The sequence below is a fragment of the Macrobrachium rosenbergii genome, chromosome 3, assembly GCF_040412425.1.
Source record: "Macrobrachium rosenbergii isolate ZJJX-2024 chromosome 3, ASM4041242v1, whole genome shotgun sequence".
Taxonomy (NCBI): domain Eukaryota; kingdom Metazoa; phylum Arthropoda; class Malacostraca; order Decapoda; family Palaemonidae; genus Macrobrachium; species Macrobrachium rosenbergii.
Window position 1 is genome coordinate 79,486,469 of NC_089743.1, and position 16,002 is coordinate 79,502,470.

The 16,002-nt window shown below is 35.8% G+C and overlaps 1 protein-coding gene across 1 annotated transcript in view; it reads left to right on the plus strand.

Moving 5' to 3' along the window:
* The window catches only part of LOC136851610 (atrial natriuretic peptide receptor 1-like), a 524,376-nt gene that overhangs the window by 114,347 nt on the left and 394,027 nt on the right, over positions 1-16,002 (plus strand). Inside the window, exon 5 of the mRNA XM_067125948.1 lies at positions 12,602-12,711. Within this exon, the coding sequence (XP_066982049.1) occupies positions 12,602-12,711 (110 nt within the window). The remainder of the gene's footprint in view (positions 1-12,601; positions 12,712-16,002) is intronic.

Sequence of the window (16,002 nt, forward strand, 5' to 3'; positions counted from 1 at the left end):
AGGTACTGCAAGACAGATTATTAAAGATCAGTAGGAAGAAGACTGAATACTTACGTTTTAATAAAGATCAAGACTCCGAGATTAGTATGGAAGGGACAAGGTTGAACCGAGTAGAAAAATTTAGGTGTCTTTGTTCAGCAGTGGCTGATGATGGAAATTTGGATGTAGAAATAACACACGCAGTGCAGGCTGGATGGAAACATTAGAGAAACATGGCCGGTAAAGTGAGTGGAAGAGAAGAAATTGGATGCGGTACAGATGAAAATGCTCAGGTGGATGTGTGGAGTTACAGTAAAAAAAATATTATATAAAAAAAATTTTAAACATGCTTATATTAAAATGCACTAAAAAGTAAAATATGATTTTTTTAGGCACACCAGGATTTTCTTGCAATTAATCATGTGTACAGAAATAAAAGCGTGGGCCCCAAACGTAGAAAGAATTGCTACAAGAAATATAAAAAAAAATTTGTTTCTTTTCTTGTGGCATTTCCTTCCAAGTTTGGCGCCCACGCTTTTGTTTTTGCAGACATGATAAATTGTAAGAAAATCTTGGTGTGTCTCAAAAAATAATTTTTTACTTTTTAGTGCATTTTAATGAAAGCTTGTTTAACATTTTATTTTTTTTATTTTTATTATATACTTTTAGTTTTGACACAAATTGTAACCGATTTATGATTGTAGTTAAGGGAAGGAAGAGAGTGGGAGGGGGAGTAGGAAGGTGAGGGAAGGGGAAATGGGGAGGAGGGGAGGGGGAAGGAAGGAGAGGGAGGGCAGGGGAAGGAAGAGGAAGAGGAGGAGAGGGGAGGAGGAGAGGGAGGAAGATGGAAGGTGAGGGTGAAGAGGAGGGAGGAAAAGGAGAGGAAAGGGGAAGGAGGGGGCAGGTATTAGATGGCAAGAAAATGGGAAGGGGATGGATGGGAAAGAAGATGGGGTAGGGGAGCACAAAGGGATGGGGAAGGGGGAGGGGGTGGAGGGGGATGGAATAGGGAAGGGGAGGGCAGGACACGCTAAATTAAGACTTCATTATTGCTATGGAGGAGGAAGTGGGAGGGGGATGGAAGAGAAAGAGGAGGAGGACACAGCTAAATTAACACTTGATCGTTATGCTCCGGAAAGGGGAGGGGAGGGCAAGGAGAGAGGAAGAAGAGGGAAGGGGAGGAGGACGACACAGCTAAATGCACTTGATTGTCTGCTCCGGGAAGAGGGAGGGGAAGCCCAGGATGGGAGGGGAGGGGAAGGGAAGGGGATGGAAAGGGAAGGAGGGGGAGCGAAGAGGGAAGGGAGGGAGGACACAGCTAAATTAACACTTGATCGTGTGCTTTGGAAGGGGGGGATGGGTGGGGGAAGGGGATGGAAGAGCGGAGGGGAGGGGGAGCGAAGAGGGACAAGGGAGGACACAGCTAAATTAACACTTGATCGTGTTCTGGGGGAGGGGGATGGAAAATGGAAGGGGGAATGGGATGGAAGAGGGGAGGGGCTATATAGAAGATAGATTCTACCAGTCGAAGTTATGAAAAATCCGAAGAGTTTCTACAAATCCTGAGATACTGGGAGAGGTCACTGTGGGGTCACTAGAGGTCACTGCTGACCTACTGATCATGTAAGGTTGTATTGTCACCGGGACTGAGTAACCATGCAAAATTTAAAGTCCATCAGACAAAGGGAACAGGTCGAAAATTGAGTTACAAGATTTGACGATAGACAGAGACAGACGCAGAAGTCAAGTTAAATAAAAGTATGTAAAAATGGACAGGATCAAAAATTAAAGAATATGAGGAACCACTAAAGTCGTAGAACTATCAAAGAAGGCCCAGGAAAGGAGACCACAGTGGTATGGCCATGTGATGAGAAGGGATGAGACTTGTGTAGGGAGGAGAGTGATGCAGATGAAGGTGCCTAGTGGGAGAGAAAGAGGAAGAATGAAGTGAAGGTGGATGGATGTAGTTAGAGAAGACCTGAGAGACAAACAGTTGTCAGAGGACGATGTGTTTGACCGACACAGGTTGGAAAAGCTGGAGTCATCAACCTACAACAAGTGGGAAAAATCCAGAGAAAGAATAAGAAATATATTTATATATATATATATATATATATATATGATGATTATTATCACTTTTGTACCCACATTACAGAAAAATAAGAAACGGAAAAAGGTCCTGACCGAACTTTAAAGCCATAAGAAGGACTGATATATATATATATATATATATATATATATATATCTATATCTATATATATATATATATATATATATATATATTATATGTATATCTATGTATATGTATATATAATAAAGTGAATGTTTGTATTTGTCCGCTATAGAAATCCAAACTGCTCAACAAATCCAGACAAAATTTTGCATTAATCAGACAAAATTTTGTGTCACCTAAGCAAAGTTATAACTCAAAATCAAACCCCTACCCTGTGAGACATATAAACACAGAAAAAACAAATGAAATTTTCTTTTTTACTAGTGCTGTTCACCTTTTCTTCAGTAACTTTATGGGAGTCACCAGTAGCTTGGGCAGAAAACCACCACCTTTTTCTGTTGGTGACGTCATTAAACTCCTCCCACTGCAAACCCTATAATCAGTTTAGTACTTCCAAAAAATTAAACATGGGTTTGACTGTGTTTGAATTACTTTCATTCAGTCTTAAAGCAATGTAATATAATATAACTTCTACCACCACACCACCAGTCAGCCCTAACACTTCTCGCCACGGAAAAAAGTAGTAACAGACTAAATGCTCCTGTGACAGACCTACCCCCTCATTAAAAAATTATTCGCGCCGAAATTTCAGCTTTTTTTCAGTGTTCATCTTAAGCCAAACGTATCTTAGTCATACCCTGCCAATAAAATACAAATTCTTAAGTGCCCTGTGGTATTACCATCATCATATAATTATCTGAGTACTTATTTCACGAAAAAAAAACTTCGTAGTTACAGGCACAGCTCTGGACCGAGATGAAACAAATCCATCTTCTGCGCATTAGAAGATCAAATGCTACTGGGACAGTCCTACTCCCTCATTAAAAAATTTCTCGCAATGAAATTACCACATTTTTTGTACATTGTTTCATTTATTTATTCGTTCAAATGCGAATTTCCTCATTAATTCATTATTTCCCTCTTCGTTTTTACCTTCGGAATTCGTTACAGCGGAAATATACTGTAGGTCATTATATTTGGAAATCTTTTCCGAAAGGTATTTGCAGAATCTACGTTTATGGATGCAAACAGGGATTAAATTAAGAAACGGTAACTGCTGCACTCTGAGGAACGTCGGTACGGTCTTTTGTGGTGGGAGTATGGTAAAGAATATTTGCCACTGTAAAGTCAGTCTCTCTCTCTCTCTCTCTCTCTCTCTCTCTCTCTCTCTCTCTCTCTCCATTTCTCTCAGAATCCCTCTCTATTTTAATCTGATAAGTACCCATATATATATAATTATATAAATATATATATATAAATATATATATATATATATATATATATATATATATATATATATATATATATATAATTTGTTTAATTAAACCACAACAAAATATTTCAGAGAGATGTAGGAAGTTTTTCTGAGTCCTTCAGAGTTTTCCCAGGCAGTGCCAGGTTATATATATATAATATATATATATATATATATATATATATATATATATATATATATATATATATATATATGACTGAAACTTACAAAGTACCATCCACCAGCAACAATAATGATATTTCAAGAAAATACCATAAGCAAAAATATGCACATTATCTCCAGTATATTTTCATAAAACTCCCTTTTTGGGTAAGGCCGTTACTGCACCTTAAGTGTTGTATTGTAGTCATCACTTAAGGGTGTCATCGGGCCCTAGCTCCATTCACCTTTTAACCGTGTACTTCCTTTCTTCAATCTTGCTCTCAACACCTCTCAACTGTTACTTCACAGTTCAGCTTTGTCCCAGCTCCACCTTAAGATCCTTGTTCTCCATTTCATTTTTTTCTTCTGGATCTCTGTATCTCTTAGTCCAGCCAATCCAAATCCCTCTTTTAATGTCTTCAGCACTGAATCCTAAATTAGTCAATCTGTGTATCAGAAAGAAAAGGGTTTTGTGTGTGTGTTTGTGTGTAACCCTTCCATGAAGTTCTCAAACTTACTCGAATATGAGTGAATTCACAGAATTCAATAGCGTCAGGATCCCTTTTAGTATTTCTGAAGGTCTTGAATGGACGGGTTTTGAAGGGGAAAGTCCCTCAATTTATCCTGCAAGGTGAATCTGAAGTTCTTCAATCACTGAACTATGCCGGGTACTCTCTTTTCATTGGACTTCGGGAAAAAGAGAATGGTTGTCGAGTTCGCCATTTTTTCTTTATGATGAAGCTGAGCAATTTTCATTTATTGGCTCTTTCTCTTTGTGTTTTATTGTTCCATTACTCTTCCTTTAGGCTTTGATATCTTTAGTTTTAGCAATTATTGTGTATCGTGTATGTGTTTATTATTATTATTATTATCATTATTATTATTGTTGCTGTTGGAGGTGCGTTGTGGTGTCTCAGTTTATTCTTTAATTGTTGACATTTGAAAATTTTATTAATTGCAATCTTTTTAATATTTTATTCTTATATTGCAAAATTTTTGAAATTTTATTCTTTAATTCCAAACTTTATGAAATTTCATTCTTTAATTGCAAACTTTTTCAAATTTTATTCTTTAATTACAAACTTTTTGAAGTTTCATTCATTAATTGCATGCTTTTTGAAATTTTATTCTTTAATAGCAAAATTTTTTTTTTCTTGCAGACTTAAAAAAATTTATTCTTTAATTGCAGACTTTTAGAATTTATTTTTTTAACTGCAATCCTTTGAAAATTTTATTCTTTAATTGCAGACTTTTAAAAATTTAATTCGTTAGTTGTAAATGTTTTTGAAATTTTATTTTTTAATTGCAATCTTTATGAAGGTTTATTTTTTAATTGCAAATTTTCAGAAATGTTTTCTTTAATTGCAGACTTTTTTATTTTATTCTTTAATGCAAACTTTTTGGAATTTTATTCTTGAATTGCAAACTTTTTTGAAATTTTATTCTTGAATTGCAAACTTTTTGAAATTTTATTTAATTCCAAACTTCAGAAAATTTTATTGTCTAGTTGCAAATTTTCTGAAATTTTATTCTGTAATTACCAAGTTTTCATAATATTACTTCATCTGTCATTGTTATGAGGAACACGTAAGGTTATTTAGAAAACATTAAATCTTAAAGTGTCTGTTCATCTTATTTTTAACAAAGCTTGTGTCCTTTATTTAAGTTAACCTAATTGTTTTTGATTTCGCGTCAAAGAATTTTACACACTTAGCAGTAATAAAATTATTGACATATAACTTTATTAATTCTTACTGTACTCTGTTTACTTGTTTTGCTCTGCACGTCACTCAAAATATATAATCTAATGTTGCCAAATTTATAATCTAATTTTGCTTAAACCAGGCATTGTTCTTTAATCTTCCTGTATCTACTTAAAGTATCTTTTGTTCTACTATCGGCGGATCTGTATCTTTTAGACGATATTGTTCAATTGGTGGTTTCTGTTTTTAGTTTTCTGTAAAAGAAAATTATTGGGCCGGCTTTGTCTGTCCGTCCGCACTTTTTTCTGTCCGCATTTTCTGTCCGCCCTCAGATCTTAAAAACTACTTAGGCTAGAGGGCTGCAAGTTGGGATGTTCATCATCCAACCTCCAATCATCAAACATACCAAATTGCAGCCCTCTAGCCTCAGTAGCTATTATTTTATTTAAGGTTAAAGTTAGTCATAATCGTGCTTCTGGTAACGATGTAGGACAGACCACTAGCGGGCCGTGGTTCAAGTTTCATGGGCCGCGGCTCATAGCGTATTACACCGAGGCCACCGAAAGATAGATCTGTTTTCGGTGGCCTTGATCATACGCTGTAGCGGCTGTACAGAAAACTCGATTGTTTAGAAGAAATTTCGGCGCAATTTTTACTTGTTCCTTTTTGTTTTCAGTGGTGGCAGTTCTGTATTTTTAGCAATGTTCTGTAAACCTGTTTCACATTTAGGCCTCTTGTCCCGTCGAGGTTTGCTTTTTACGAATTAGTGGGCCTTTATTATTTGGCCAGTCTTCTTATCAGTTTAATCCCTAGTTGGTGTCGCTGTTATTAATGAGCCTCCTCCAGCTGTTTCTGTCTAGAACCGCTCATTTCATAAATAGCTTTGGCTGATGTGTTACGAACGAATGCCCTACCTCTTTATTCAGGCTCCCCCTCCCCCACCCCATTACCTGGGTTTTTATTATTTGGCCAATAACAATGATAATAAACATTATCGTATTTCTATATGTGAATGACTCCATCGTGAATACCCTTAATTTCCTCATCAGTAAATAGAGCATCGATATTCTTAAATTACTGCGGGTAACTTAAATGGCTCCCGAGTATTACAAAAACATGTGTTCAGTACTCCTTAATATAAAAAGCAAACCTGGAACAATGAAGCAGAATACTGCATCTCAAGCCGTACGTGTGTTTGTACTATTCTTATTATTGCACGGTTGCGCTATTCTGGAACTCTTCATTGTAGAAATTAGAAAAAAGATTCTGCCAGTTACTAGTACTATTTCTTGACATGTTTTAGTCGAACCTGTTGTTTTGAGTTATTGAAATCGTATCCAAATATTGTATTCCATTTTCCATCTCAAGGCGTAACTTACTCATGGCAGACTAACGCTGTCATCTGTCGGGTTAGCGTCGATCATTTTTCTTGGTTTTAGACGGAGAGGGACGAAAGTTTTCTCATTTTTGTATAATGGGAGGATTAGGGTAGTTAATGTTGTATTAAGCCTTAGCCATGCAAATTTCGTTTCCCCTTAACTTTGGAAAAATGGCCTCGCTTCGGAGGTCTTGTGGAATAGGTCGAGTAGATGGGTAATTATAAGTGATGAGAAGAGTGTTTTGCATAGTGGGATGGGAAGGAAAGAGAGAGAGAGAGAGAGAGAGAGAGAGATATGAAAAGAGAGGAGTGAAGAGAGAGAGAGAGAGAGAGAGAGAGAGAGAGAGAGAGAGAGAAATATGAAAAAGTGAATATTAAAAGTGGTAAAAATATCTTGAGAACAAGAGAAGGAGGATGTGGAACTTCAAAGGGAAATGCTGCAGACAAAAAGACTTTACATTGAAGGAAATTGAAGAGAGATAGAGAGAGAGAGAGGATGTTTTTGCGATTTGTTTTTCTTTATTTCCTACATCTCTGTCTTTCTCTATTATATTCCTCGCCAGTTTCTCCTTTCCTTGTTTCTACTGTAATTTTTACGTTTATATAAAAATATACCCTATTGCATCTTTATGTTTATCCCAGGTAAGCCAAGAGAAAAATTGTGAAAAAGGATATACAGAATCTAAGTACCATTTTGTTAAGTATACACCTACTGTGTTGTCATGACTTCGTAAGTATGGCCATCTGTGTTGTCTGACCTCGTTGAGATAAGTTACAAAAACATTCTTGTATAAAGAATTGACAGAGAACCAGGATATGTTCGAGTATAAAGAATTGACAGAGAATCAGGATATGTAAACAAAGCCATTAGTATCCCCGAGGAACAGAGTAACAAATATATTTTACAAATTCCAAGATTACCGAAATATTTACAAATGTGTAGATGAATTAAAATTGGAGAGGCTTACAGCACTCCTCACCTGAAAATATGATCCAAACGTAAAACGAAGTTTTTTATAGAATATGTTAGTGGTCAAGTGTGTTCCGAATTGATTGGATGTCTTGAGGTGCATTGCCTATTGAATTCTAAGAACGACACATTATGTGCAGTGTTTGCCCAGTTTAAGAAGGTCCATATTAGGTGATACAGGAATGATAACATTTTTCCCCTCAAGGTAAGGTCTGAAGTGAAGTTTAGAAGTTCTTTTTCTTAACAGTGGCCCAATTTGTTTGTGCCTCACTAAATACTACTTGAGTAGTATTAGATGATAGGCATCAGCTGAATAAGGAGTACTATTTGGGGAGACTAAGAACAACCTGTCATTGCCGAACTGGTTGTTCCTATTTGGACAGGAACTGTGCTGTTATCTCCCTGAGCTTGCTGATGTGAGTCTTATCAAAAACACTGACTGCTGCGGTTCCCATCAGCATATTCCTTATATTCCTGCTGCTTAGTCACAAGATACGACTTCTCCCAGTCATCCAGTTATTGCTAGCCCCAGGTAATGACAAATGTGAGGTTGTGGTCTCTGTTCTGGAACAAGTGTATCCCTATGGTACTGGAACTAGCCAGTTGTTGATAGAATGCAGAAAACATATCCCATACTAGTGGCCCTAAACTGACACCATGGCGAACACCTGAGGGGCTGTTGCCAGTCTGAAGCACAAGGCTTTGAATTGGTAGACAATCCCTTCATAGACTAATTGAAGGTACTTCCTGGAGGACTGATAGATGGGCATTGAAAAATAAGCATCCCTCAGGTCATCCAGATGCATGAAATTGGGCTCTCTAATGGAACCCAATATAGAACGAGATGTTTTCATCTGAATTGAGTCTGCAGTACAAAACTTATTCAGTGGAGAGACGTCAATGATCAGTCTCCAATCCTGTTTACTTTTCACCAAGAATAACACTGTAAAAGGCTGGGGACAGGTTTTGTATAACTTCTATGACATGCTTTTTAGCATCACCCTTGCCTCTGCTGATAGGGCCAGAGCTTGAAAGGTCTTGGATTGTAGGCCACAAATTGGATTGGTGTCTGAGACAGGGGAGGTTGGTAGTCTTTGAAAAGTCTGTAACCATCCCAAAGGATACACTTTTCCTGGAATGTCATCCCTTCTTCCCTTGCCCCACCTTTAAACTGGAGCTGGGGTTTCTCTAACCCTTTTATGAGGAAGATGAAAATCCTTTTTGCAGTTTCAAAGAGGTCTCCGCCCTCCTGATATAACTAAAAGTTTTCACCCTTTGATGCTCTGGAGATTGCTAAAATATAATGGTGAATGCAATTATGTTATGAGCATCCAAGATCACTTCCTCCATAGTCCAGTCTCATAACTATCAATGCTGCAGTGAATGAATGTACCACAAATGCAGTATAAATGAGAAGTTTGTATTGGTCAGGTGGTCATTCTTGTTGTAAATATATTGAGTGGTTCAGGAATATTCTTTCTTCCACTTTCCTCTCTCACCATAATGCAAGGAGTTCTTTTTTTATCAAATGTTATAAAATGATATCACCAATGAGCAAGAGAACACTCAGATTTGAGAGGGAATTGAACTTAAGACCACGGCATTGGGAAGTCACCAACCATACACTTTTTTTCCAGTATCCCCATTTCTTGTCCCTGTAAGACTAGCCTTTTTTCATGCTGTAAGCTTGCTTGCCTTCGCTTTCCTTCAGCATCTTCACCTACTTGTCTTTTTCTCAGAAAACCTCTTAGTTTCTTTTTCAGCTTCTCGTTATCTTTCTTCAACTTTTAACTATTTTTTTCTTCAGAAGCATTAACATATTGTTTTTCTTCAACAACTTCAACTTACTGGATTTATTCTTTCTTTGCCTCCCGTATTTTCTAATTCAGTAGTTGGTGGTACTTAATCGGCCTGTCTTCATTCTTCATTAGTTAATTATAAGTATAATTTCAGTAATTTAGCATACTTGACACTTTCAGTATTTTTCTGTTCGAATGGTCTAGATGGTGGAGCATCTTCACTTTTTTTCCTTTTTCACTTCTAGTGGCAAGTACAAGCAACTGTTTCTGAATAACTTTAAAGTTACAGCAAGTTCTCATGAGTAATTTTTAAAAATTATTAAACATTGATTGGCATTTTGTCTTATAGCAGCAAAAACAAACAAAAAATATCTTTAACCTTTTACAAACTAGCACACAAAAAAATCTAATTACTTGGATGGATGGTCTGAAAGACCTCGAGAATGAGATACCTTTGCAAATCTGTGTGGTTTGAGTGTGATTGCTGGACAATATTAAGTCGCGAAATTTGTGAATTATGTGACATCTGTAACAGATACACTGTCTGGACTTCCTCCAAAAACACTAATGAAAATCACGATGGGGTGTATTAGTACAGCACTGATAAATATATGTGTGGGGGAGCATGCTGTAACACTCAACTGACTCTCTACTTGATGATTAAAGTGCTGGAATTAACACTCAGGTTGGTAACAGTATACTGGGTGTCTAAATACAGTCTAATCGTACCTTATTTCACTCATCACAGAGTCGGCAGAAAACGAGCCCAGTCAAAGCTATTAGTTACATGACTAAAGATATACTGTCTGTGGTGTCTCACCATGGTGAGGTTAGCTGAAGTAACACCACTATTGTTTATAAAAATCACCATATATGAGATCTAAACCTTTTACACATTCATATTATGCATTGAGATTAATTATTATTTAATAAAAGTCAGCCATTTTATCACCAAAGAGCTTGGTGACTAAGGGTGCCTTAACACTACTGTAAACCATTTCATAAACCCAGGTTAGCAACTTACTGCCCATATATCACAAACAGAATAGATACAAATCAGCGACGTACTGGTAATCCTAACCAGTGCTTCACACGATTATCCACCATTGGCCAAAGGTTTGTTTTCTTTTTACAATTGTTGACTTGTTTCAAACCTGTTCACGAAATGTATGAGATAAATTGCCATGTTTTCCATGCTTTTATTCAACTTGACTTCTGCGTCTGTCAGTCTGTTTGGGTCAAAACTTGTAACTCAATTTTCGCCTGTTCCCTTCGTCCGATGGACTTGAAATTTTGCTAGGTTACTCAATCTCGGTGACAATACAACCTTACATGATCAGTAGGTCAGCTGTGACCTCTAGTGACCCTACAGTGACCTCTCCCAGTATCTCAGGATTTGCATGAAACTCTTCGGTTTTGTCATACCTTCTTTGACTAGGTAGAATAAGTTAATAACTCTACTGATTTTTCAAACACTCTTTGGCTTGACAGAATATCACGTTCAATTTCGTTAACTACAAATATAAATGAGTTACAATTTCTGTCAAAACTAAAAAGTATAACATTGAAAAAAAATCTTTAAACACTTTAATTAAAATGCACCAAAAAGTAAAAAATGTTTCTTTTGAGACAAATCAAGATTTTGTTACAATTAATCATGTCCACAAAAATAAAAGCATGGGTGCCAAACATGGAAGGAAATGCTACAGGAAAAGAAATATATATTTTTTTCTTGTGGCATTTCCTTCCATGTTTAAACATAATCTTTATTTACACAGCCATGACATGATGATAATTATGAAAAATCTGGTTTATCTCAAAAAAATTTTTTTCTGTACATTTTAGTACATTTTGATAAAAGTGTGTTTAAATTTTTTTCTTATATTTGTCATGTAGTTTGGACGCACCATGGTAATGACATACTTACCCTTATAGTAAATAAAATTCCTATATTCAAAGGTGAAATTTTAACATGGAGTCAAAATTTGTAAAATCTAAGCTACCACTGCCTTTCAGTGTCGTGAGTGACTAGGAAAGGAGAAGGATGAGTCTTCAATATTTCGTGGTATCAGAATTTTAAAACAAAGTGCAAATGAATGAGAAAAAATACCAAGTGATATATATATATATATATATATATATATATATATATATATATATATATATATATATATGTATGTATGTATATATATATATATATATATATATATATATATGTATGTATGTATGTATGTATGTATATACATTATATATGTGTGTGTTTGTTTGTTGTATAATATATAATATATAATGTGTGTGTGCGTGTGTAAAGTGTGTGGGTTTTTGTATGATATATATATATCATACGTATAGTTTCTCTCTCTCTCTCTCTCTCTCTCTCTCTCTCTCTCTCTCTCTCTCTCTCTCTCTCTCTCCTGCATAGTCCGTAATCAAGTTGTGTGTGTGCTGGTAATACAGATTCTTTCAGCTTCCCTGTGTCTTATTCCATGTTGCCATCTTTCTCTTGTTGCCAGCTGATTGTTTCATCTAAATCATATATCCATTTATCGGGTTAGTGCCATCAGTTAACTTCACACAATGCACGATAGGCATTACCAAGGGGTGTTAGTATCGTCCATTCGGGCCCCAGCTGTACCACCTTTTTAGCATTTTACTTTACCTCCATTCCCACCTCCTTTCTTCCGTTTTGTCTCTATTACCCTTTGTGTTTTCTCATAAGTAAGTATACCTTAGTTTAACCAGACCACTGAGCTGATTAACAGCTCTCCTGGGAGCCTGGCCCGAGATTGACCTGTTATGCGTGGCTAAGAACCAATTGTTTACCTAACAACCCAGGACCTACAGCTTATTGTGGAATCTGAACACATTATGACGATGAATTTCTATCTGAAATAAATTCCTCTAATTCTTCATTGGCCGGTCGGAAATTCGAACTCGCGGCCAGCAGAGTGCTAGCTATTATTCTCTTTATCTTGCTGTCAAACCACTCTTCCTCCGTTCTTTAACTGTCTTTAGTGGTGAACGGCTGAAAGTGCCTTAGCGCCCGTCTTTGTAGCCAGAATATCCCCATTTATTCTAAAGCTTTCATTTGTACTAACCATGAAATTGTTCTCTTTCGCCAGCAAACGTGGTTCCACCCTGGTTCACTGGGAGCATCTCGATCGACGTCCGAGGAGACAGAAAGGCTGACTACACTCTGCTTGACATGAATCCGCATACGGGAATATTTGAGGTGAGTTCGGTTTAATCAATTCATATGCGAGAATCCTCTCAAGTGACGCCAGTTGAAATCAGTTACGGTTTGTGTACGAGAGGATGAAGCCAGTTATTTAGGTGTGTGGGAGGGGAAGCGTTGGTCTTGACTCAGCGACTCTAGGGAATCTTAGGTGGGAGTTTATGTAGAATTCAAACGGTTCCGCAGTGTCTCAGGTGAGCGGAAAGGTTAGATTGATGCAAAAATACGGAAGGTGGGAAAGGAAATCGAGGAGTGGGAAAAGGAAACGGGTGGCACTGCTCCCTTTGGTATTATTCACTTGAGGACAAGGGGTAACTTCGGAAGGTAAGGTTTTCAGCATTATTCTGTTTTGTGCTTATTCGTTTATCATTTTATTTATCATTTTAAACATTGACTTCTTGCTATAATAATAAAAGTTTCAATATATGCTAATATTTATCGGCATTGTTCACCACCTCTCATTTACTTGCTCTCATTTTTGGATAAGTATTTTTATTACTTATGAATATATATTTCATTCACGTCCTAATGATTTTATACACTGAAGATCACCCGATTTAAAAAAAGAATTTTATGAAAACCCAGAATAAGCTATTCCATTGCGTAGCATTGAATTTATTAGCGTTTTACACTTCTGCGTGTTCATTATTCAGCTTTATCATGGAAGCTTATGAGAACGTGTTCTTCTGCTTTGATCTCACTATTTATTTTTCATTTGTATAATGTTAAATATTTATTTCAATTCCTTCACAAATTTTACATATTTCTTTCCTTTATTTTTGCTTCATGTACCCAATTTGTGTCCATTTGCCTAACCCCTCATGTGTAATTAATGTTGAGCTCGATTTTTTTATTTGTTTAATGTACGTATTTTACCTTCACTGTTCTCATTTCCTAATATTTATCGGCCTTATTCTTTGTCAGTGTCTCGTTTATTTCTCTTGTGCGTAATTATTTGCCTCGTTTACTAAGTTCTGTTCATTAGCAGTGTTTCATATTCTGCGCATAATTTGTTTGATATTTAACTTTATTTGCAAATTAACGTCAGATCAGAAAAATTCCCTCAACGTGAACAAGGTCTGTTTAGAATACTCCATCATGTTCTACAGTTTTGAATCGCAGCCTTGTGTTCCGCTCTCTTATTTGTCACTTTCTGCTGCTCATTATAATTCCAGTCTCATTGTCTGTTCGGTAACGTTGCCTCCCCCCACCATTTCTTGTTGATGGGCAACAACACATTACGTTATTTTCCTATTCATTTACCGAATATTACACTTTGCTGTGCATTAGTGTTATTTTCTATTTGCGTTGATTTGTTACAACTTCCATTTTTCATTGGTTTAACATACTCAGTGATTTGCTCATTTTCAGCAGCGTGTTCTCAAATTTAAAAGCACCAAATCCGTCAAATAATAATATTCATATCCTGGTTTCCATTTATCCTGTTTATCTCTTCATAATCAGCAAACCTCTCTCCGTTTCATTCGAAGGTTTTGTAACTCACCTTCGATACCCTGTTTTCCGTTGATGCGGCCCATACCTGCTCTCACATTCATTAGCACGCGTATATACCCCACTTCGCCCTTATGTTGCTCGGAGGCATCCAATTAATTTCAATCCATCTCCAGTGCCATTCAGAACTGAATTAATTAGTTCTCACTGCGAAGTTGCTAACAAATCACCAAGCGTGGTATGTAATCCACTGAACAGCATCATTTGATAGATGCCTACTGATTATGAAATCAGTAATGAAATTAGTTCGGCGAACTATGTCCAGTCATCGAATTTCTTAAGCAGATGTAGGCGTCGGTTAAAACTTCTCTCTCATTTTACAAAAACTGCAGAGCTTTCATGGTTGAAGCAAGTCACCTTGTGTAGTCTTCACTTAGGGAGAATAGTCACATTGCTATAGAAAAGTCGTGGTGATGTTTATCCTGTAAATAATGCTCACTGAATTTAGAATAGAATATAATATATCATATATATATATATATATATATATATAATATATATATATATATATATATATATATATGTATATATATATATATATATATATATATATATATATATATATATATATATATATATATACCTTGTAATATATGTGTGTGTGTACACATACACAGATAAGTAGATGACGCATTTAAAATTTTCTGTACACGAGATACATCCTTTATTTAGCAGTAAGACCAAGAATGAAGCAATGATTGTTTATTATTATTATTATTATTATTATTATTATTATTATTATTATTATTATTATTATTATTATTATTATGAGAATCCACCTCTTCTAAGATTACTTTAGGAAATTTATATTGCTAATTAAGCAGTTCAACTTTTGGCAAAAATTGTCCGTCAATTTTAAAATTGATGTTCAGTATATATAACTCAGAATCTTTATCGTATAGTCAGAACCCCTAAATGTAAGCTTGCTTCAAGGATGTATATTTCAAACATAATTTTGCGTATTTTTATTTTATTTCATGTGTTTGTTAATAGTATTCTATATTTTAAGACATTATCTGTGTTCCTGCCCAGCTGTGGGTGAAAAATGGCTACTTTGATTAAAAGATGAAACATCCCAGGGATTGACATAAAGAAGTATTTTCACCTGCTTGTGTTTTTCTTCATGATAATACTACGACTATCAATAATAGTAATAATTATAACAGGTACACAATTTTTTGTTAATTTTTAGCTCTATATATTTACCATTGGGTTTAGAGTCCGAGTTGTTATTATATTAAAATTATTTTGACCCGGGGGCCTCATTAATTACACATAACAAGAATTATTCTTGAAAAAATACGTGTTTATTATTAGTCTGTGACTACCAGTACTGAGTATAATTATTGTTAGTTTTCTTTTTAACCCTTAACGAAGCACATATCCAAAATATAAAACAACTTACTCCCTAACCCCATTCTTTAAAGAAATTTGGCATTTCTTTATACCTATCCTTTTATTATACAAACACCAGGCTCCAATGAATGCATATTATAGGATGTGTGGAGGCTATCAGTGCCAGTAACGAAAATTCAATTATGTTCAGTTTCCCTCTTTTAAGCCTTGAATTTTGAATTATGAATCACTTCTAATTCCATCAATTTTTGCAAATCAGATGTCTATTCTTCCACCATTCACATTGGCATTCATTGTGCATTCAGTTGTTCCACCCTCACTCATTTTAAGCTTCATCCTGAAAACGGCATAGTATTTCTTTTTCAGTTTTATGTCTCTTTTATTTCCCCATTTTACAAATTTCGAAATGCTTTCCATCGA